Source organism: Microcaecilia unicolor, chromosome 7 (assembly GCF_901765095.1).
Source record: "Microcaecilia unicolor chromosome 7, aMicUni1.1, whole genome shotgun sequence".
NCBI classification, from domain to species: Eukaryota; Metazoa; Chordata; class Amphibia; order Gymnophiona; family Siphonopidae; genus Microcaecilia; species Microcaecilia unicolor.
The window spans coordinates 265,830,411-265,855,663 of NC_044037.1; the positions used below are offsets into that span (position 1 = coordinate 265,830,411).

The 25,253-nt window shown below is 42.4% G+C and overlaps 1 protein-coding gene across 1 annotated transcript in view; it reads right to left on the reverse strand.

The window, feature by feature from the left end:
• THSD7B (thrombospondin type 1 domain containing 7B) overlaps window positions 1-25,253 on the reverse strand; it is a 595,317-nt gene that overhangs the window by 515,469 nt on the left and 54,595 nt on the right. Inside the window, exons 5-6 of the mRNA XM_030210867.1 lie at window positions 20,144-20,299; window positions 2,795-2,995 (exon numbers count right to left, since the gene is read on the reverse strand). Coding sequence (XP_030066727.1) covers window positions 2,795-2,995; window positions 20,144-20,299 — 357 coding nt within the window. The remainder of the gene's footprint in view (window positions 1-2,794; window positions 2,996-20,143; window positions 20,300-25,253) is intronic.

Consider the following 25,253-nt stretch of genomic DNA (forward strand, 5'->3'; position numbering starts at 1 on the left):
AAGTATGTTGGGCCCCACCATAATATAAATTTTTTAACCCCCCCCCCCCCCCCAAACATGTTGAAAGTAGCATGTTAGCCTTTACAGCTAATAATACCACAGTCATGTTAGCAAAATTGAATTTTCAGTGATATTAATGAGGAAATAAATCTGATATGTACTTCAAACAGTTCAAGAGCTGCAAAAATGTTGGTTCAGAAACATTCAGTTCAATATTCAAACTCCAAATTGGTGCTTCATTTAAACACTGGCCATGATGTTTGAAGGTATTCCTTCACATTCAGCAGCACTGGCCACTATCTGGAGGATGGTACTAAATGGGCAGCACCAATATTATCCAGCTAGTGATGATATTCAAACCGCTTCCTAGATCAATGTCCAGATAAAGTTAGAACACCAATTTTGCTGCTCAGACAAGTGGCTTTGAATACTGGGCTGATTATTTGTTCTCTGAACCAATGTCATTCCAGCACAGCTCTAACCCAACAATACAATAGCAAAAAAATCTACTTATAAAAATTCAGCACTGCTAATATTACTTCAGGCCCAAGAACCTGATTTAAGAATGAGGGTCATCATGCTAAACAAATCTATTTGGACACATTACCTTGGCAGAGGTATTAGAGCACCAATTTATCTCCCAGTAATAAAACACAAGGAACTGGGCTGTGATGGGTCCCTACACAGGAATACAGGCTAATCCTCATGTGATATTAAATAAGGGATCATGAATTAGAAACAAACATGCAAACCAAAATTGAACTGGAATCCTCAAGACTGCATGCAATACAGGACGAGAGTATAAGAAACAGAAACGTATTGCTTCCCATGTTGTACAAAATCCAAAGAGACAGCAGATGCACATTTCCTAAGGCTGACATGTTCCAATAAATGCAAATAGAAAATCTTTGTTGTATAGACATTTTATATTGAATACATTTTTCTTATTCCTGTTCTTTACCTTCTTCTAAGTTCTTTTCTAGGATCTCTTTTCCATTTTCCATTTCTTCTCTCTCCTCTTCTTATCATTCCTTTCCCCACTGCATGTGGCATCATTTCCATTTCATCTTGTATCTGTATCTCTCTTCTCTTTGTCTTTATTCACTCATAAATTACATCCCCTCTTCTTTTACCTCTCAGTTTTTCATTCCTATTCTCCTTCCGTCCCAGTTCTCCCATTCCCTCTCCCCATCTCTCACTCCTTCCCCTTATCTTTCATCTACTCCCTAGTCCTCCATGTTCAACCTCTTCATTCACCTCCTCTGTTCAAGCATTCAAGGTGTTGCTTGCTGATCGGTTAGCTGTTTCTTTGTTCTCTCTGTGGATTAACTTGTTTTTATAACCACGTGTATACATAAAGGATTTATTCAAGCCAATCAGCTTCTTCTCAGAGAAAGTTGTTTGTGACCCCTGAGGCAGGCGCTTTGGTGCCAAAACACAGACCGTGTCGGGTCCTTGATATGAATATTCTGAATAAACTGTTTCTTGATATTATTTCCCTATTGGTTTGCACATTTGTCAGCCTCTACTTTTGCTGTTTTGCAGCGCTCAACTGATGGCAGTTAGGCACGCAAATGCAGATATTCTATAACACTGTGCCTAATTTCTGGGAATGCCCCAACCTGCCTATGCCCCTACCATGGCCGCATCCCCTTTGGAGCTGTGCACTATGAAATTTAGGCACGCATGTTTATAGAATAGGGCAGCCATTCCCAACCTAGTCTATGGGGCACACCTAGTCCCATCGGATTTTCATGATATCCACAATAATTATGCATGAGATAGATGTGTGTGCACTTCCTCACTTGCATGCAAATCTAACTCATGAATATTCATTGTAGATATCCTGAAAACCCAATGGAGTGCTCCGAGGAATAGGGCATAGGGCACATCCACATGTACGCCCTAAATACTGCCAATTAAGTGCTTGTTAACGCCTACTTAAGTGCTTGTTAATGCCTATAAAAGATTGTTACCACCTAATTGACTAATTAGTTTAATCACAGATCTGGGATCCATGTCCAAATTTGGGCAACCTATACAGAATCTGGTGGTAAATACTTACGTTGCAGGGACCCAAATTAATTGACTACACAAACAATTATTTTACAATTGAAATGTTCTTGATTTTAGCATTTTGCCAGTATTTCTTTTTTTTTTCTTTAAGAAAAATTGCACTTTCTCCCAAATAGATATTAATGTTGCTGCCAGTTTTCCTGCTGGCTGTTTGGGTACCTTACATATTATATTTGCCTGAAAAAGTACTTATTGCTAAAGGTCTGCTTACCAGTAGAGTCCCAGATAACCAATTTTTGTTAGTCATAAACAGTCTTTCAATGGAAAGATCAGATCTTTGTGAAATATTGCTCAATTAAATTACATGATAATCTAAAAGATTTTAGATCTTCTGACCTACTTCATAGAAAAACGTCTAAAAATTGATTTTGAAAATATCAGTTTGGACATTTTGTGAGACAACCGTCCCAAAAGCAGATCTATGCCACTTTTTGGATGTTTTTCTCTTTTGAAGTTGAGCTCCATAGTACAGTATTTATAGAACATAATCTAATCTCGCCAAACCTGCAGCCATCACAGAAAATCAAAGTCCAGCTCTGCAGATGACAAATGAGCTACAATAGTAGAGAATATAATTTATGGTTGGAATGAAAATGCACTTTTGTAGATATATTTGAATAAAACAATTTAAAAAGGGAAAACAATGGGAAGGAATGCACCATGCTGGTCTGGTGATCACGTTTCATGAGAAGAACATTCTTTTGTTAACATTACATACCTTTGTCATTCTTGCACTCTGCCTTCTGTATATATGTTCCTTCTCCACAGTCTCCATTATCAGCTACACAAATTCCTTTTCCAGAACTGACCCACTGAAAACACATGGGATCTTCACAAGGAAGAGATTCCACCAAATGGGGGCAACTTTCTCCATTGCCAACAGATTCCCCGATGGCAAATTGTCTTCTCATTTTAAACCCTAAAGCAGGAAAGCATCACTTTTTAATATGTAAACATCAAATCAGCTTTTTATAAACTGAGATGGCTCAGAAAGTTAAAATGTTTCCTTCAATCTCCTTACATGAAAACAGTTAGGTATGTAAGTGGTCCTTAAAGGTGCTACCTAGAGATATGCATTCATTGGTGCCCATATAAAGATATATTTTCAAAGTACTTAGACTTACAAAGTTACATGGAGGGGCATTTTCAATACGACATCTAAGTCCAACTTTGGACGCTTTCCTAAAAACGTGTAAAATTCAAGTGGGGAATATAGCCATTTTCACACCAGAAAAAGGTCTATATATTTTTTTTTTCAAAAAATGGATATTTGCTAGATGTTTTTGTGCTCTGTGCTTTCATCTTTTTGGTCCATTTTTGAAAAAGCACAAAATCAAGCCACTGGGATGTAGGAGGAGCAAGTATTCTTATTAGACTGGCCACACAAACATTCTAGGAGAGCAATGGGGCACCCTAGGGGGCACTGCAGTGGACTTCAATTAAATGCTCCGAGGTTAGACATCTCGTTGCTCCTCAGGGGGAGGAATGCTGGCTTCGGCCTAACCCCTGGTAAGCCTTTCCTCAGCTGAGAGGTGCCCAGCTCTACCACCGGCTGCCTTTCAGGTGCTGTGGAGGACTTGCAGCTCATCTGCATATCCTTACAGCCTTCTCCGGGGTGACACCCAGGTCCACACTGATCCACTCAGGGCCTCCGCTCTAGGTGCCCAGCGCTCCCAACAGGTGCTGTGGAGGACTTGCAGCCCTTCTGCATTTCCTCACAGCTGTATCCGGGGTGACTCCAGTTCCACCCTGATCTTCCCAGGGCCCTCGCTCCAAGTGCACAGAGTTTCCAGGTGCTTTTTGGCTAGGATCAGGCGACCCTCAGGGGGAGGAATGCTGGCTTCGGCCTAAACCCTGGTAAGCCTTTCCTCAGCTGAGAGGTGCCCAGCTCTACCACCGGCTGCCTTTCAGGTGCTGTGGAGGACTTGCAGCTCATCTGCATATCCTTACAGCCTTCTCCGGGGTGACACCCAGGTCCTCTCCGATCCACTCAGGGCCTCCGTTCTAGGTGCCATGCGCCGGGGCATTTTTCTCTTTACATCTAATCTTCCCAGCTGCTAAAGTACCTCAGTCATTTATGGCCCCTATTCACATTCTCTTCCTAGCCCTGTCCCTTCCTAATCTTTTCCCTCACCCCCTACCTCTCTCCGCTACAGGAACTCACTGCCCATCCATTGACTTCATCACCTCACCTTCTCTCCTACCCTCTTCCTCCCTCTTGGCTTTTAATCTCCACCTCGTTCTTCCATCCATTTTGCTTTCCCCATTCCACCTAAATACCTCTCGCCTTCGACGCCTTCATGGCCACACCTCTCCTACTCTCCTCCGCTCTTTTTTACTCCTTCTCTTACTCTCAGCCGGTGACATCAATCCCAATCCTGGCTCCCCTCACCAACTATTATCCCAACTCTACAGATCTCACCGTGACCTCTCTAACCTCATCTTTATTTCTCTAGTCCCCTCCTCTTCTGTACCCTTCTCTTGTGCCCTATGGAATGCCCGCTCTATCTGTAACAAACTTGCCTATATCCAGGACCTCTTTATCTCGTGTCACCTCCATCTGCTCGCCATAACCGAAACCTGGCTCTGCCCTGATGACTCTGCTTCAGTCGCAGCCCTTTGCCATGGCGGTTATCTATTTTCACATACTCCTCGCCTTGCTGGCCGTGGGGGCGGTGTTGGACTACTTCTCTCTCCCTCCTCCAGATTTCAACCCCTTCTTCCACCTCAATCTCACTGTTTTTACTCCTTTGAAGTCCACTCTATCCGCCTTTTCTCTCCTCTGCCTCTTCGAATAGCGGTCATTTATTGTCCCCCTGATAAGTCCCTTTCATCCTTTCTCAGTGACTTTGACGCCTGGCTTGCCTTCTTCCATGATCCTTCCTCCCCCTCTCTCATCCTTGGTGACTTTAATATTCCTGCTAATGATCCTTCCAACTCTTATATTTCCAAGTTACTCACTTTAACGTCCTCCTTCAATCTCCAACTATGCTCCACCTCCCCCACTCATCAAAATGGTCACTGTCTTGATCTCATCTTCTCCTCCAACTGTTCACCCTCTAGTTTCCTTGCCTCTGATCATCCCTCCTCTGATCACCATCTTATAACTTTCACACTTAAATCTCCTCCCTCCCAGTCCCGTCCTATCTTATCTAATTTATCTAGGAATCTTCAAGATATTGACCCTTCATCTCTATCCTCCCATGTTTCAAACCTCCTCTCTACTGTGGCACCATCCACGTCTGTCAACGAGGCTGTTTCTTCTTACAACAATACTCTATCCTCTGCCTTAGACACTCTTGCAACTTTGATGACCCGCCCTATAAGGCGTACAAAACCCCAACCTTGGCTGACTTCTAATATCCGCTACCTACGTTCCTGTACCCACTCCGCCGAACGCCTCTGGCAGAAATCTCAGGCCCTTGCTGATTTCTTACACTTTAAGTTCATGCTGACCTCCTTCCAATCTGCTCTTTTACGTGCCAAACAGGATTATTATATCCAACTGACCAACTCTCTTGGCTCTAATCCTCAACTTCTCTTCACCACATTGAACTCTCTCCTCAAGGTGCCCCCTCCCCCAACTCCCCCTTCATTCTCTCCTCAGACCCTTGCTGAATTCTTTCACAACAAGGTTCAAAAGATAAACCTTGCTTTCTCTACCTCACCACCTCTCCATCCACTAGTCCGTTCCCCTCTCTCTCCTTCCCCTCATTCCCTTTCCTCCTTTCCTGAAGTTACTATTGAGGAAACTACACTTCTCCTTTCTTCCTCAAAATGTACCTCCTGTTCCTCTGATCCCATTCCCACCCACCTTTTTAATGCCATCTCTCCTGCTCTTATTCCTTTTATCTGTCACATTCTCAACTTCTCACTTTCCACTGCGACTGTCCCTGCTGCCTTTAAACATGCTGTGGTCACACCTCTCCTTAAGAAGCCTTCAATCGACCCTACTTGTCCCTCTAATTACCGACCCATCTCCCTCCTTCCTTTTCTCTCCAAATTACTTGAGCGTGCTGTTCACCGCCGCTGCCTTGATTTTCTCTCCTCACATGCTATTCTTGACCCACTACAATCTGGTTTTCGCCCTCTCCACTCAACCGAAACTGCGCTTACTAAAGTCTCCAATGACCTATTACTGGCTAAATCCAGCGGTCAATATTCCATCCTCATTCTTCTTGATCTTTCCGCTGCTTTTGACACTGTCGATCACAGCATACTTCTCGATACCCTGTCCTCACTTGGATTCCAGGGCTCTGTCCTTTCCTGGTTCTCTTCCTACCTCTCCCTCTGCACCTTTAGTGTTCACTCTGGTGGATCCTCTTCTACTTCTATCCCTCTGCCTGTCGGCGTACCTCAGGTTTCTGTTCTTGGTCCCCTCCTCTTTTCTATCTACACTTCTTCCCTTGGTTCATTAATCTCATCCCATGGCTTTTCCTACCATCTCTATGCTGATGACTCCCAAATCTACCTTTCTACCCCTGATATCTCACCTTGCATCCAAACCAAAGTTTCAGCGTGCTTGTCTGACATTGCTGTCTGGATGTCTCAACGCCACCTGAAATTAAATATGACCAAAACTGAGCTTCTCATTTCCCCCCCCCCCCCCAAACCCACCTCCCCGCTCCCCCCATTTTCTATTTCTTTTGATGGCTCTCTCATTCTCCCTGTCTCCTCAGCTCGAAACCTTGGGGTCATCTTTGACTCTTCTCTCTCCTTCTCTGCTCATATCCAGCAGACCGCCAAGACCTGTTGTTTCTTTCTTTACAACATCTGTAAAATCCGCCCCTTTCTTTCCGAGCACTCTACCAAAACCCTCATCCACACCCTTGTCACCTCTCGTTTAGACTACTGCAATCTGCTTCTTGCTGGCCTCCCACTTAGTCACCTCTCCCCTCTCCAGTTGGTTCAAAATTCTGCTGCCCATCTCGTCTTCCGCCAGGGGTCGCTTTACTCATACTACCCCTCTCCTCAAGACCCTTCACTGGCTCCCTATCCGTTTTTGCATCCTGTTCAAACTTCTTCTACTAACCTATAAATGTACTCACTCTGCTGCTCCCCAGTATCTCTCCAAACTCGTCCTTCCCTACACCCCTTCCCGTGCACTCCGCTCCATGGATAAATCCTTCTTATCTGTTCCCTTCTCCACTACTGCCAACTCCAGACTTCGCGCCTTCTATCTCGCTGCACCCTACGCCTGGAATAAACTTCCTGAGCCCCTACTGTCTTGCCCCATCCTTGGCCACCTTTAAATCTAGACTGAAAGCCCACCTCTTTAACATTGCTTTTGACTTGTAACCACTTGTAACCACTCGCCTCCACCTACCCTCCTCTCTTCCTTCACGTTCACATTAATTGATTTGATTTGCTTACTTTATTTATTTTTTGTCTATTAGATTGTAAGCTCTTTGAGCAGGGACTGTCTTTCTTCTATGTTTGTGCAGCGCTGCGTACGCCTTGTAGCGCTATAGAAATGCTAAATAGTAGTAGTAGTATTGAGCCCACCCAAAACCCACTACCCTGAACTGTAATAGCCCTTATGAGTGAAGATGGCACCTATATGTGGGTACAGTGAGTTTCTGGTGAGTTTTGGAGGGCTCACAGTTTACACCACAAGTAGAACAGGTAGGGGGTGGTATGGGCCTGGGTCCATCTGTCTGAAGTGCACTGCACCCACAACTAGACTACTCCAGAGATATGCATACTGTTCTAATGGACCTGAGCATAACATCTGAGGCTGGCAAGTAATATTTTTAATTACATTTGGGTGAGATAGGAAGGGGTTAGTGACCACTGAAGGAGTAAGGGGAGGTCATCCTTGATTCCCTCCAGTGGTCATATGTCATTTAGGACACATTTTTGTGACTTATTTGTTAATAAAACAGGTCTAGACCAAACATCCAACTTATAGACCTGGATATTTTTCTTTTGTTCCATTATGGCAGAAAAACGTCCAAGTGTTAGGAATGCCAAGATCCCACCCATAACATGCCCCCTTGTGATTTGAACGCACTTCTGACAAACTTAATAGAAAAACATCTAAAAATTGGCTTTGAAAATACCAATTTGGACGTTTTAGTGAGAAAAACATCCAAATACAGATTTATTCCACTTTTTGGATGCTTTTCTCTTTGGAAAATGAGTCCCATAGTTATCGCATGGCCTTTGTAAGTCTAAGAGCTTTGAAAATGAGCCCTTTGGATAACTAGTAAACCTTAAAAGTTTTGTGGGCATTAAATTAATTTTACAAATGAACCCACCGCATTGCTTAACACATTTCCCCGGATTCTATATATGCCATCCAAAATTGCATGTGCAAATTTGGGTGTATGCCCAACTTCTACGTGCAATTTAATTAAGTAACAAGCCAATAACTAGCAATAATTGAGCGCTAACAAGCAAATATTGCAGTTAATTGCCTTCAATTACGATTTGTGCATACATCTTGCTACGTGCTATTCTATAAAGATGTGTGTGCAAATTTTTTAGCATGCAACTGAAAAGGGGGTGTGGCCATGGGAGGGGCATGGATGGGTCAGGGGCATTCACTAAAGATGCATGCAGTATTATAGAATTTGGGGGATCTGCATCAGGATTTACACCAGGTTTCATTGGTGTAAATCCTTATGCCCAAAGTTGGGCTTGAATCCCGGTGCCATGCGCTATTCTATAAACAGTGCCCAACTCGGCGCACCATTTATAGAACAACACTCAGTGCACATTTTTTGGGGTGCCCAAAAATGGGTGCCAATTACTGAATGTAGTCCATTATGTCAATATACATTATAAATCTTTTTTTTTTAATGAAAGTACAAAATGAACAGGAAAACACCTCCGAAGCTAGATATGTTAGTGCCATCACATAGATGTATAGCTCTGCCATTTCTGAAACCTACATGTGTAAATGCTCCCAATTAAGAACAGAGGCTGCCATCATTTGGCACTGTCTCTTTCCATGCGCTAGCTGTCACAACTGCTGATAGCACAGCTTTACTTACTGCTACTTCAAGAGGAGGTGGTAAATGCAGCTGTACTACTGGCAGATCAGAAGTCTGATGTTCCCCAACCCCAATTACACCCTCCAACCCCCCCACCCCAAGCCCCTGATTCGAAGTCTTATATGGAAGGCTGACTCCTAGCAGTAGTACTGAGAGACTACCGCTAGGGGTCGCAGACAACATTTCAATACACAGAGCCAGATGAAGTACATACAGAGGGGGACCTCCCCTGCTTCTTGTCACTGGACCACCAGGACTTGCCTGTGGGTAAGTCACAGAGGTGGATGGGGGGGGGGTGGTTTGTGGGATGGGGGCAGGGCTGGTTTGGAGACAGTTTGGAGGGGCTTGGTGAGGGGACTTGGAAGTGTGTTCGGAGATTTGGGGACATCAAGAAGTGTGTGATCGGGGGTGGGGTGCCTAGGGTTAGATAATTAAGGGGTTGAAAGTTGTGATGTGAGAGGCCCAAGAATAGATGTCACACAGGCTGATAGCATGGAGGCCTCACGCTACCAGCCCAGGCATGTAATGTGGTGCCAGTGTGTTAACTGACTACCCTGTGCAATAAATGCAGGGCATGACCCACTTGAGAATTACTGCCAGGCTACCGCGGGAGCCCAGCAATAGTTCCCACCCCTAGTGTGTCCCACAAAAATAATTTCTCTTTTTGTAGTGCCAGTGCATACCCAGCGGTAATCAGGCAGTGCCATGTGCTGCCCAGTTACCGCAGGAGCACTTACCATCACCTCAAATGAGTGGCGCTAAGTGCTTCCTCACAAAATGGTCATGCAGTAAGTGGTTCACTTAGTGCATGGCCATTTCTTTTCCAGTAAAAAAGACAGTTTCTTATCCACTGTGGTAAAAGGGGGTCTTAACGAGTGTCAAAAATATAAGTTGATGCTAGCACAGGCCCCATTTTACTGCAGCTTAGTAAAAGGACCCCATAAATGTGTAAGTACTAGAATAGCATCTAAGTGCTATTCTGCAAATAGTTGTTTAACATGCATAGCACATAATACTGGAAGCTGTGCATATTTCTGCTGCTCTTAGGCACACACAGTTACACCAGCTCTATGGCTGGTATAAGTATGGGCAACTAAAAATTAGCCCCTGATTCTATAAAGGGCTCTGAAAATTGCATGTGCAAAATTAGGCTCGGCCCCGATTTGCACACAATAGGATAATAAGCAAATTAGTGCCAATAACTGCCTTTTTAACAAGCAATTATTCACACTAATTTGATTTAATTGGGTGTTATATGTGTAATGTTAGGCAAGGGATCTGCGCCTAAACTTTACACGTGGCTCGAAAAAAGGGGATGTCATGGGCATTTATGGATGGAGTGGGAGAGTGGCTTTGAGATACATGTATAATTACAGAATAACGGTGCTCCATTGATAAACTTATGTGTGAGCACTTACACCACATTTTCTTTGGTGCAAATGATCATGCCTAAATTTATGTGCGACCATAACACATAAGCATTGTTCTATAAACCGTACCAAACTTTAGGCGTGGCTTATACAATCATATTTAAGTGGGTTTTTCAGTGCCGAGTTTTGTAGGTGCCATTTACGGAATCTGCCCATAGGTGTGTAAATCAAGTGACTCTGTTTCATCTGCCCTTGATCTAGCAATATTCTTCAAGTGAAAAATTACCAAAATTAGAACAAGCCTAGCTAGCTCCAATCCTTGTAGCAATTTTATCAACTACTTGAATATCACACGTCAATACGAAGGCATAAAAACTGAAAGGATCTGGTCCTATTTCAATACTCCTTCTACCACAGAGGTCAGATCCATCCTCAGCAAATACACATGCTCACATTGTACTCTTGGCACATGCACTAGCTATATTCTCTCAAAAGCCCCCAACTCTTTCATTGACTTCCTACATAATTACATATGCTCCATGTTAAAAAGTGGCTCCTTTCCAACTGAGAAGGAAAAAATAATTTTAACTACTGTTCCTAAAAATCCTGTAGGTAAATTGAATGAAACATCCAATTACAGACCAGTGGCCTCAATACCACCCTTCGTGAAGGTAATGGAGGGTTTGGTAGGTAAACAACTAATAGAATACATATCACACTTCTCCTTACTTCACTACACACAATTGGGATTTAGACCCAACTACAGTACCGAAACGGTTCTCATTACATTAATATCTAAATTCAGATGAATCTTAAGCATGGGTATGAAAATTATCTTACTACAATTCGAAATGTCTAGTGCATTCGACGTGGTAGATCACAGCATCTGATCTACAATTCTTGATGCAATGGGCATCTGCGGAGATGCTCGTAAGTGGTTCATGGGGTTCCTCAAATCCAAAGCATACAAAGTCAAAATGGGAGGATCCACCTCTCCAGTCTGGTCCCCAGATTGTGAAGTTCCACAGGGATCTACAATATTTCCCGTTCTCTTTAACATCATGATGGAACTCCTAGGTCCCCTCCTAAAGGCTAAAAGTTTGCAGTCTTTTATATACACCAATGACGTGACTATCTATCTTCCCTTTGACACTCAAATTTAGGATATCATCTCCAACATTCGATCAATTTTAGATCTCATGGAGAATTGGGCAATAGACTTCCATCTAAAATTAAACACGGAGAAAACTAAATTTCTCATAATTTCTAGTCCTAACAACTTCCACAATCAGATCAGTTTTACCATCAATCAGATGAACTATTCATTGGGACATAATTTGAAAATTCTTGGGATCATCATCGACCAAGTCCTATCATGTGAAGATCAAGTTAATTCCATAATAACCAAAACCTTTAGAACTTTATAGAAGCTGAAAAGAACCAGATCTTTCGTCCCATTTTCTACTTTTCTTGTACAAACATTAGTAATTTTACAATTTGATTTCTGCAACTGTCTATTTGGGAAATAACGAATCTCTCATCAAAAAACTTGAAACTACCCTAAATACTGCTGCTAGACTCTTATGCAAAGCTTCAAAATTTGATAGGGCATCCCCACTACTATCTAAATTACATTGGCTATCAATCAAAGCCAAAATCATCTTTAAAACATGTACATTCATCTACAAAATGATCTATGGCATCAGCCCAGATTACATGATGAAGCTGATAGATTTACATGCCTTCAATATGTCTACTAGATCAAAAAAATATCTCATATTGCATTCTCCTAGCTATAAAACATGCGATGAAACTACAGTGTAGTAAATTTAAAACAAATCGCAGAAAAGTTTTCTTCACCCAACGTATAATTAAACTCTGAAATTCATTGCCGGAGAAAGTGGTGAAGGCGGTTAGCTTAGCAGAGTTTAAAAAGGGGTTGGACGGTTTCCTAAAGGACAAGTCCATAAACCGCTACTAAATGGACTTGGGAAAAATCCACAATTCCAGGAATAACATGTATAGAATGTTTGTCTTTTTGGGAAGCTTGCCAGGTGCCCTTGGCCTGGATTGGTCCCTGTCGTGGACAGGATGCTGGGCTCGATGGACCCTTGGTCTTTTCCCAGTATGGCATTACTTATGTACTTAGATATAAATCCATATTGAACAGAGATTTCTCACATACAGGTTCAAAATGGTGGAATACCACCCCAGTGAGATAAAAAGGATTACCAGTTATCTAATATTTCACAAATTTCATAAGGCATTCCTTTTTAACAAATTCTGCATTGTTAGACAGTGAACTAAACATCAAATGTTATATCTTTATTTGTTTGCTCATTTCAAAATCTTACCATTAATGTTTTCTTCATACTTGTAAAAATATATTGTATGCATTTCTAGTCTTAATTATTGTAAGCCACATAGAACTGAATATTTAACATTCGGATTATGTGGGATATAAGCACAATAAATAAATAAATACCCAGTTACGTGAGTATTCTATAAAGAAAGTTAAGTGCCTACTTTCCTTTATATAATAGACTCCCACCATGGGCCCTTCAGCTGCCTAATTGGAAGCGCCCAGTTATAGAATTTGCCCCCATAATGCCCACACACCCCCAAAAATATGAAAACATAAGGTGCCCCCTATTATTCTTAAAAGTATAATTTCCTACAAAACACACGGTAGAACAAAATACAATAAATTCAAAACTTAGAAGATAAAATAAATCAAAATGGTGGAAAAACCACATACAAAATATATTTGTTGTTTACAGAAATCTTAATAATATTGCTGCACTTGGTGTCATTAGTTCTATTTTATCAAGAACTAACTAGAAACAGCATCTTCTATTTTATTCCTCCAAATGTGATACAGTCTAATCTCTCTGATGCACATTTTTTTTTAATGAATGCTTTATGCTCTTAGACCTCTTACCTTCCAGATTTCTTCTCATGAGGTCTTGCTGTCCTCCCTTTCTATATTGATATTAGTCTAGTTGGATTTCAAATCATAATGAGAGGGAAAGTAGGTTTCTATCTTGGGCCTATTTTATAAAGATACACAGGAATCTATGGAGCTTATTTTCAAAGCACATGATCATCTCAAAATGCCCAAATGGATGTCCATGTGCTTGAAATATCCAAATCCCAATTTTGCAAAGGCAGAAAAGGGACAACCAACACTGCAGTACGTCTAAATGGAAAGGGGGCATGTTGTGGGTGAGACTAGGGAAGGCCTAAAATCAGGACGTCCAACAACGATTATTGAACGGGATAAAACGTTCAAGTCTAAAAAGAAGGACATCCTAAGTTAGACCTATTTCACTCATGTCTAAGGTACAAAAATGTGCTTTGATTGAGCAGCTGACCACTGGAGGGATTAAGGCATGACACCTCCATAATCTCCCAGTACCTGTGTCTTCTCTGAGAGTGAAACTAAAAGGAGATAATAGGCGTTTGACAACTTTGAGTATTACAGGCATTCTTAACAAAGCACAAAAGAAGTTTGAGGGGTAGATTGTGGTTAGTGTAGTGGGCAGTAAATCAAAGGACCAAGGTTTAAAACCCCCTTTAATTTTAGTCTAAGCAATAAAGTTCATGACCTTCAAGCCCTGATGTTGGAGAGAGACTTAGATGTTGTTGCAATCACGGAGACGTGGCTCAATGGTTCCCATGAATGGGATGCAAACATACCAGGCTATAATCTATTTAGGAAGGATAGAGAGGGTCGAAAAGGTGGAGGAGTAGCTCTGTATGTAAAGAATGATATCATGGCGACTGAAATGACAGGGACCTGGGGAAAGGAAGAAGCGATATGGATCACCTTAAAAAGAGATGATAGAACCTCTGTCCACGTGGGTGTTGTCTACAGACCCCCGACACAATTAGAGGAACTAGATAAAGATCTGATCACAGATATTCAAAAATTAGGAAAGAAAAAAGAGGTTCTGTTGATGGGAGATTTCAATCTGCCGGATGTCGATTGGAAGGTTCCGTCTGCAAAATCGGAAAGAAGTAGAGAGATCGTGGATGCTTTCCAAAGTGCTCTGCTCAGACAAATTGTGACGGAACCCACAAGGGAGGGAGCGACGCTGGATCTGGTGCTCACAAATGGGGATAGTGTGTCAAATGTCCGAGTGGGTGCACACCTGGGAAGCAGTGACCATCAAACGGTTTGGTTTGATATGACGGCTGAAGTGGAGGGCGGCCACTCTAAGCTCAAAGTCCTGGACTTCAAGCGTGCTGACTTTAGTAAAATGGGGGAATACCTGAGGAAGGAGCTGATGGGCTGGGAGGACGTACAAGAAGTGGAAGGACAGTGGTCCAGGCTGAAAGAAGTAATAAATAGGGCCACAGACCTTTATGTAAGGAGAGTAAATAAAAGCAAGAGAAAAAGGAAACCGATATGGTTCTCCAAGCAAGTGGCTGAGAAAATAAAGGCTAAAGAGTTAGTGTTCCAGAAATATAGAAAATCTCAAGAAGAGGAACATGGGGAGGAATACCGGATGAAACTGAAAGAAGCCAAGAGAGAGGTACGTCTGGCGAAGGCGCAAGCGGAAGAACAAATGGCTAGAAATGTAAGGAGGGGAGACAAAAATTTATTCAGGTATATTAGTGAAAGGAGAATGACTAAAAAGGGAATTGTGAGACTAAAAGATACAGCGAAACGCTATGTAGATAATGGTGAAGAAAAAGCCAATTTGCTAAATAGATACTTTTGTTCTGTTTTCACTGAAAAAAATCCTGGAGAAGGACCATGAGGGACTGGCAAAAGTACACCTGAGAATGGAGTGGATAGAGCACTGTTAACGGAAGAGAATGTGTATCAACAACTTGGAAAGCTAAAGGTGGACAAAGCCATGGGACCGGACGGGATCCACCCCAGAATATTGAGGGAGCTCTGAGAGGTTCTGGCGGGTCCTCTTAAAGATTTGTTTAATAAATCCTTAGAGACGGGAGAGGTTCCGAGGTATTGGAGATGGGAGAGATTCCGAGGGATTGGAGAACGGCGGATGTGGTCCCTTTTCACAAAAGTGGTGATAGGGAAGAAGCTGGAAACTACAGGCCAGTAAGCTTCACTTCGGTTATTGGAAAAGTAATGGAAGTGATGCTGAAGGAAAGGATAGTGAATTTCCTGGAAGCCAATAAGTTGCAATATCCGAGACAACATGGTTTTACCAGAGGGAAATCGTGCCAAACGAATCTCATTGAATTCTTTGATTTGGTAACTGGAGAATTGAATCATCGACATGCTATAGACGTAATCTACTTAGATTTTAGCAAAGCTTTTGACACGGTTCCCCACAGGAGGCTCTTAAATAAACTCGATGGGCTGAAGATAGGTCCCGAAGTGGTGAACTGGATTAGGAACTGGTTTTGTGTAGGGAAATCTTGCCTGACCAATTTACTTCAATTCTTTGAAGGAGTGAACAAACATGTGGACAAAGGGGAGTCGGTTGATATTGTGTATCTGGATTTTCAAAAGGCGTTTGACAAGGTACCTCATGAAAGGCTACAGAGGAAATTGGAGGGTCATGGGATAGGAGGAAATGTCCTATTGTGGATTAAAAACTGGTTGAAGGATAGGAAACAGAGAGTGGGGTTAAATGGGCAGTATTCACAATGGAGAAGGGTAGTTAGTGGGGTTCCTCAGGGGTCCGTGCTAGGACCGCTGCTTTTTAATATATTTATAAATGATTTAGAGATGGGAGTAACTAGCGAGGTAATTAAATTTGCTGATGACACAAAGTTATTCAAAGTCATTAAATCACGACAGGATTGTGAAAAATTACAAGAGGACCTTACGAGACTGGGAGACTGGGCGGCTAAATGGCAGATGATGTTTAATGTGAGCAAGTGCAAGGTGATGCATGTGGGAAAAAAGAACCCGAATTATAGCTACGTCATGCAAGGTTCCACGTTAGGAGTTACGGACCAAGAAAGGGATCTGGGTGTCGTCGTCAATAACACACTGAAACCTTCTGCTCAGTGTGCTGCTGCAGCTAAGAAAGCGAATAGAATGTTGGGTATTATTAGGAAAGGTATGGAAAACAGGTGTGAGGATGTTATAATGCCGTTGTATCGCTCCATGGTGCGACCACACCTTGAGTACTGTGTTCAATTCTGGTCGCCGCATCTCAAGAAAGATATAGTAGAATTGGAAAAGGTGCAGCGAAGGGCGACTAAAATGATAGCGGGGATGGGACAACTTCCCTATGAAGAAAGACTAAGGAGGCTAGGGCTATACAGCTTGGAGAAGAGACGGCTGAGGGGAGACATGATAGAGGTATATAAAATAATGAGTGGAGTGGAACAGGTGGATGTGAAGCTTCTGTTCACGCTTTCCAAAAATACTAGGACTAGGGGGCATGCGATGAAACTACAGTGTAGTAAATTTAAAACAAATCGGAGAAAGTTTTTCTTCACCCAACGTGTAATTAAACTCTGGAATTCGTTGCCAGAGAAAGTGGTGAAGGCGGTTAGCTTAGCAGAGTTTAAAAAGGGGTTGGACAGTTTCCTAAAGGACAAGTCCATAAACCGCTACTAAACGGACTTGGAAAAATCCAAAATTCCAGGAATAACATGTATAGAATGTTTGTACGTTTGGGAAGCTTGCCAGGTGCCCTTGGCCTGGATTGGCCGCTGTCGTGGACAGGATGCTGGGCTCGATGGACCCTTGGTCTTTTCCCAGTATGGCATTACTTATGCACTTATGTACTTATGATGACAGAGGGTGGTGGTAAATGGAGTTCGCTCGGAGGAGGGAAAGGTGAGTAGTGGAGTGCCTCAGGGATCGGTGCTGGGGCCGATTCTGTTCAATATATTTGTGAGTGACATTGCCGAAGGGTTAGAAGGTAAAGTTTGCCTATTTGCGGATGATACTAAGATTTGCAACAGAGTGGACACCCGGGAGGGAGTGGAAAGCATGAAAAAGGATCTGAGGAAGCTAGAAGAATGGTCTAAGGTTTGGCAATTAAAATTCAATGCGAAGAAATGCAAAGTGATGCACTTAGGGAGTAGAAACCCAAGAGAGACTTATGTGTTAGGCGGTGAGAGTCTGATAGGTACTGAGGGGGAAAGGGATCTTGATGTGATAGTATCCGAGGATCTGAAGGCGACGAAACAGTGTGACAAGGCGGTGGCCATAGCGAGAAGGTTGCTAGGCTGTATAGAGAGAGGTGTGATCAGCAGAAGAAAGGAAGTGTTGTTGCCCCTGTACAAGTCATTGGTGAGGCCCCACCTGGAGTACTGTGTTCAGTTTTGGAGGCCGTATCTTGCGAAGGATGTTTAAAAAATGGAAGCGGTGCAAAGAAAAGCTACGAGAATGGTACGGGATTTGCGTTCCAAGATGTATGAAAAGAGACTTGCTGACCTGAACATGTATACCCTGGAGGAAAGGAGGAACAGGGGTGATATGATACAGACGTTCAAATATTTGAAAGGTATTAATCCGCAAACAAATCTTTTCCGGAGATGGGAAGGCGGTAGAATGAGAGGACATGAAATGAGATTGAAGGGGGGCAGACTCAGGAAAGCTGTCAGGACGTATTTTTTCATGGAGAGGGTGGTGGATGCTTGGAATGCCCTCCCGCGGGAGGTGGTGGAGATGAAAACGGTAACGGAATTCAAACATGCGTGGGATATGCATAAAGGAATCCTGTGCAGAAGGAATGGTTCCTCAGAAGAATAGCCGAAATTGGGTGGCGGAGCAGGTGGGGGGAAGAGGGGTTGGTGGTTGGGAGGCGAGGATAGTGGAGGGCAGACTTATATGGCCTGTGCCAGAGCCGGTGATGGGAGGCGAGACTGGTGGTTGGGAGGCAGGAAGTACTGCTGGGCAGACTTGTACGGTCTGTGCCCTGAATAAGGCACATATGAGTTTGTCTTGTTGGGCAGACTGGATGGACCGTGCAGGTCTTTTTCTGCCGTCATCTACTATGCTACTATGTTACTATGTATTTTTTGGGAGACTTCCAGAAACAGAAAAATACCTACCATACCTAAATGTAAAAGTCATCTGCAAGCAGCAAGTTTACTGAAGTGGTGTGCATTCTGATACAGCTGGTATTTTTCTGTTCCTGGAGGACTCACAGTTACAAAATAAAAAAGTTAAAGGGGGATTTGAATCTGTGTCCCTTGGTTTGAAGTCCTCTGCACTAATCACTAGGCTGCCACTCTGCTCTGCAGAGACGTCTGTGTGGCCATTCTTGCAGCCAGGTATCCTTGTCCCTGCTTTTTTGCCATTCATATATTGGACACTCCAGTAAAATGAATGTAGTGCTGGATATCTGCAGCACACAGACATCAATTGCACATATTTTTCAACAGCAAACCCTGACATATTTCCAGTTGAAAAGTACATGTGTGATGGATGTCCATTTTGGGCATTATGAGTTGGACATCTCTACACATTGAGCCTGCAACTAGTAGGAAAATGTGGGGTATAAATGTGTTAAATAAATAAATACTCTGGCTTGGACATCTTTTGAAAATGCCCCTCTTTGCATCTTTATATAATTGTCTCATAAAAGCTGCAGAAATCATACCTAAAATGAAGCTGTGAACATTTAAACCTACTCAATACCAGGTCTAAATGTTTATGCATAAATAAATAAATATTCACCTTCCTCATGTTGACCATACCCGTTTAGCCACCGACTTCTTCCACCTAGTAAAGCATCCTTGTATTATCCTCTTGTCCTTTCCAGACCTTCTCACTTTTGTGTCACTACCCTCTATGCATTGTAATCCTTTGTAATTTTGTAAACCACATTGTGCTCGCTATAGTGGGAAAATGTGGGGTATAAATGTACCAAAATAAATAAAATAAAGGGCCAGATTCTATATATGGCGCCTAGAAAATCCGTTCGGAAAACATTTCCGCCTAAGCATATTCTATAAGCGGTGCCTAGATTTAGGCGAGGTATATAGCACCTAAAACTACGTACCTTCATTTATACCAATGAAAATGTGGCATATATCCCAACAAGTAGATTTAGGCACAGAAAGCCATATTCTATAACAATGCACGTAAATTTGGGAACACCCACGAAATGCCATTTTCCCACCTATAACCACACCCCTTTTTGCCTGCGCATATTAACATTTAGGCAGTGTGTATAGGCACAGAATACGCTTATGGAGTTGTGCGTGTAAATTCTAATTATTGCCAATTAGTGCTCATTACTGTTTGTTAAGTGCTGTTAACAATGCTGATTGGCTTGTTAAGCCAATTAAATTATGCGCACTGTTACAGAATACAGTTGGATTTCAGCACGGAATGTTAGGCACCCTTTATAGAATCTGGAGAAACATATGTATGATCATGCATATTTTATAAAATATGCATGTAAATCAGAACTCCGCCTAGACTCTACCCAAATTGCATTCCAAACATCCCCTCAGCCAAACCACATAAAAATATACACATTCTTTTCAACGTGTACACTTTTACAAAGAGGCAACTTTCTTATTTTTGTTTCTCAGGTAATATTGTTGCAACAGTAACTTTAAAAAAGAAGCATTAGGCCATGGAATATGGGGCAACAGGGTTTACAAAATAGGTACACAATAGCATGATTTTTATTATTAATTTTTTTAAACTCTGATGTTTAAATTAGAGGAACTATTCAATGTAAAATGTTTACAAGACTTTAATTATAAGTAAAGTATTATATAAACCAATTTAATGCATACCTTTCTTTCTTTGAGGCTCTTGACAGTTTTCAGAAATACACAGCCCCCACGCAGACCATGAAGACACCACACAAGCAGCAGGACATGGAACACTGCAGAGCCGAGATGTAGCAGGTATATGTCCAGTACACAACTTTAGCTCCACTGGTCTAGTAACTTAAAACAAACAAAAGATTGATGTGTTATGTTCTAAAATATTGCAATTTTGAACAGGCATACTTCAAAGCACTGTTTAAAGTAGGGTTGGGCAACCAGCGACCCATGAGCTGCATGGAACCTGCATACTGAGTTTTGCGCAGCCCACAAGACCATGGTAAGAATATATACAGAAAACATAATTAACCAGAATTCCGTCAATTTTAAATGCTGTGTTTCACAATTATTTTCAGAATAGCCACTCTAGCAGTTTGGTTTCATCATTTTTAGTTACATTTTTACTTATTTATCTATCACAGGTCTATGGAGCTCAGTGCATTTCCAGTTCCGACATAATGTAACGTTGCAGCCCACTAGGGATAGTACTGACATTCACATGGCCCTCTATGTATAAAGGGTGCCCATCCCTGGTTTAAAGTCTTAATGATAAAGGGGATGGAACTCCTCTCGATGAGGAAAGGCTAAAGAGGTTAGGGCTTTTAGCTAGCAAAAGAGACTGTACAAAATCCTGAGTGGTGTAGAACGAGTAGAAAAATTGATATTTTGCACGTTCAAAACAAAGACTAGGGGACACTCGTGGAAGTTACATGGAAATTCTCTCTCTCTCTCTATCTCTCTCTCTCTCTCTCACACACACACACACACACACACACACACACACATACATACACACAATATGCCTGAGAGAAATTTGCATGCAATGGAAGCAGTTTAATATTAATATGAATATTCACTGCAGATATCCTGAAAACCTGACCGGCTGGTGTTCCCCCAGGACAGATTTAGAAATCACTAGAATATGTGGATACTCTGGTCTATAATTTCCCGGATCTCCTCTGGAACCTTTTTAAAAAATCAGCATTACATTGGCCACCCTCCAATCTTCCGGTACCATGCTCGATTTTAAGGATAAATTACATATTTCTAACAATAGCTCTGCAAGCTCATTTTTCAGTTCTATCAGTACTCTGAGATGAATACCATCCAGTCCAGGAGATTTGCTACTCTTCAGTTTGTAGAACTGCCCCATTACATTATCCAGGTTTACAGAGAATTCATTAAGTTTCTCCGATTCATCAGCTTCGAATACCATTTCCGGCACGGGCATCTCACCCAAATCTTCCGCTGTGAAGACCGAAGCATAGAATTCATTTAATCTCTCCGCTACGGCTTTGTCTTCCCTGATCGCCCCTTTTACTCATCGGTCATCTAGCGATCCAACCGATTCTTTTGCCGGCTTCCTGCTTTTAACATAGCTAAAAAAACCTTTTGCTGGACAGACTGCACAGACATATGCATAAATTATATATTCTCTAATTTATAGGCAATCTGGCTCATATCTAGGTGTGAACATTTGCACCAGCCTTAGAGCTGGTGTAAGTAATCATGCCTCAAATGCAGCCTCATTTTCTGCCACTGGAGCTAGTATTGTATTTTTAAAATTTTTTTTAAAAGTAGACGACTATTTTCCTTATAGAACAGGTTTTTTCTGCTTTAAATTTGGGCTCAGGCCCACCCAGCAGCGATGCACCCTTGTTGCAGCTGGTAGGGATCCCCAAATCCAATCAGCCAAAGATGTCTGCAAAAGCACCTTGAACCCCCTCCAGCACACCTCAGTCTGTGGCAACCTTAGTGTGCTGTCCCCAATTCCGACACCTGACACATACTCAGTTTTCTCTCATGTGCAAAAATTGAGCATACACTGGGTGCCAGCATCAGAGAGAGCTCATTAAAGCTGCTGTAGACGGAGAAGCACTGGAGAGAGTTTGGTGTGCCTCTGCAGATGTATTTGGCTGGCAGTGCTTGGAAATTTCTACCAGCTCAGTTATTTAACATTCCAGTTGGACTGGGGGCACAAAGAGCCAGGGAGAGGCAGGGCCACCGAGAGGGAGGGTGGGAGGAAAAAGTCCCTAGGCCCGGCCTCCAAGGGGGGGCCTGGACCAAGGCCCGGCACCGACAAGCTTCTTCCTGCCTGCTTCTGAGTCTGTCCTCTCCTGCTCCTGCGTACTGCCCAGGACACGGATGATTACATTAACACCATATTGCATTAATGCAATCATCCGGGTCTCGACTCCTGACACACAGGAGCACTGGAGCAGGAGAGGACAGAGCGAGGGAGCAGCACAGTAGTGATTCACAGACAGAAAGGTGTGGGGCGGCAGGGCCCTAGGGGGTAGGCACACAGTGGTCCAGTCCTGCCCTGGGCCCGGATATGTCTCTTGGTGGCCCTGGGGAGAGGGCAGGCTGTGGACAACAGACCCACCATAAATTTGGGGTCTGGCTATGGCACTGCTGGGCATGCCCTTTACATTTACTGCACAGGTTTTGCACTTAGGGGGCCAGATTCTGTGAATTCCGTCTAAAAAAAAGTAGGCGCGTCCAAAAATACAATTAGCACTATTCTATAAATCATGCCTAAAGTTAGGTGCGGTTTTTAGAACAGCGCATAGGGCTGAGGAACGCAGCTATATTTTAGGCACGGCCATTTATGTTACTGAAAACCTGATGTAAATATCGACATCTAAATTAGGTGCAGTTCTCCCGAATTCTTTAACCACGTGTGTAAATTTGAGGAATGTCCCAACATGCCCACACTCCCCCCATGGCCATGCCCCTTTTTAGCTATGTGCGTTAGAGTTTACGTGCGCCTATTTTAGAATATGCCTAAAAAGATGTGCAAGAAAATTCTAATTATTGTCAATTAGTGCTGATAATTGGTTGTCATGAGCCAATTTATCAGCGCTGATTCACTCGTTACTCAATTAAGTTGCAATGCGTAAATTGGGCGTGTGTCCAATTTAATGTGCGCAACTCGCCATGCCTCATATATAGAATCTGGGAGAACGTGTGATAAATGCAAAAACTTTACTAAACAGTCTCTCGACCACTTTTATGCTCGCTATTTAGGTATTTGAGGATGGAACTTTTGACCTTATAAACCAGAAAATACTACTTTTTTTTGTTACATTTGTACCCCGTGCTTTCCCACTCATGGCAGGCTCAATGCAGCTTACATATTATATACAGGTACTTATTTGTACCTGGGGCAATGGAGGGTTAAGTGACTTGCCCAGAGTCACAAGGAGCTGCCTGTGCCTGAAGTGGGAATCAAACTCAGTTCCTCAGGACCAAAGTCCACCACCCTAACCACTGGGCCACTCCTCCACTGTTGCTACTAGTTGAGATTCTACATGGAATGTTGCTTCTATTGAAGATTCTAGATAGAATGTTGCTACTATGGAGATTCTGTTGCTACTATTTGAGATTCTACATGGAATGTTGCTATTCCACTAGCAACATTCCATGTAGAAGTCGGCCCTTGCAGATCACCAATGTGGCCGCGCAGGCTTCTGCTTCTGTGAGTCTGACGTCCTGCACGTATGTGCAGGACGTCAGACTCACAGAAACAGAAGCCTGCGCAGCCTTCTACATGGAATGTTGCTAGTGGAATATCAACATTCCATGTAGAATCTCCAATAGTAGCAACATTCCATGTAGAATCTCCAATAGTATCTATTTTATTTTTGTTACATTTGTACCCCGCGCTTTCCCACTCATGGCAGGCTCAATGCGGCTTACATGGGGCAATGGAGGGTTAAGGGACTTGCCCAGAGTCACAAGGAGCTGCCTGTGCCTGAAGTGGGAATTGAACTCAGTTCCTCAGTTCCCCAGGACCAGAGTCCACCACCCTAACCAACACAAACCTATATCGTAACAGAGAAAAAAGTTTTCCAGACTGTCAACTGTGACCCAAGCAGTAAGTGGCAGAGCAGAGGTCAAAATCAAAAGCACCATCACTGCCCAGCTTTGTTTGCAGCTTTACATTCGAAACGCTAAATACAACAGTGGATTATAAAAGCATTACAGTGATTAAAAAAAAAACAAAAAACAATCAGCTGTCACTTGAGTGGCTGTAAGTTATAATTCCGAAAATCAATGGAATAATAGTTGCATAGTAGGTCAGAATGACACATACTTCTCCAGCAGCTATACTGAATATATCATTTTAAATTAGACTACCGTATTTTGCAAAATCAGATTGCTGCCTAAAGTTTTTGAATTCTATCATATGCTCTTATTTCCATTTCATTGCTGCCAGCAGGAGATAGTGGATTAGGTTATAAAACAATATTGCTATTTTTGTCCTGGGGGTTTTCTCTAGGGGGGGAGCAGCAATCTAAAATAACTGTTAATATCTGACAGAACTGTACAAAGTTAATTATTTCTTGTTTGCGACATTGGGAAACAGAGATATTAAAAGAGAGAACATTATCTACCCAGAACCCTACTGAAATGCTCAGTAGGAGAGATCTGACAGATCTTAAGTAACTACTTTAGGCGGTGTGCAGATACTTAGTATTACTCTAATAATGTAATTTGAAAGTCTGAAGAGCGTGGTGAAACGCAATTTATTCTTCAAGCAATTATTGATATGAAAAGGGACAGTGTAGCCCATTTGACCAGCGTAGCTTCTTACAAAACAGATCACACATCCGAAAATATTTTGTCTTCTGTATGTTACATAGAGAGATATTTATATTAATAGCCCATACATCTGAGAATATAGAAATTTTCATCTGTATCTGTCTATTATGTATATAATGATACTCAGTGTGATATACTTTTCCACAGAGCCCAGAGCAGAGCTGCTCAAGTATCTTCCTACACAGTGCACTGCTCCCAAGCAATTGTGCAGTCAGTCTAAATAACAATGCCAGAATTTCCCTAGAGATCAGAATAAGCTCCAGAAAGGTTTTCATCACATATATATTTTAACTCAGTTTGCCAGTCGAAGTGGCTAGAGCCAAGCGGTTGTATTCCAATAATAGCCAGGTCACTAACTATTTAAATGCCTATATGCTGCTTCCGAGCAGTCCAATCCAAATATTATGGCAGGTGCAATGTCTCTCAAACTATTTCAGGCTGCTCTTGCATCCAGGTACTGCCTACACTC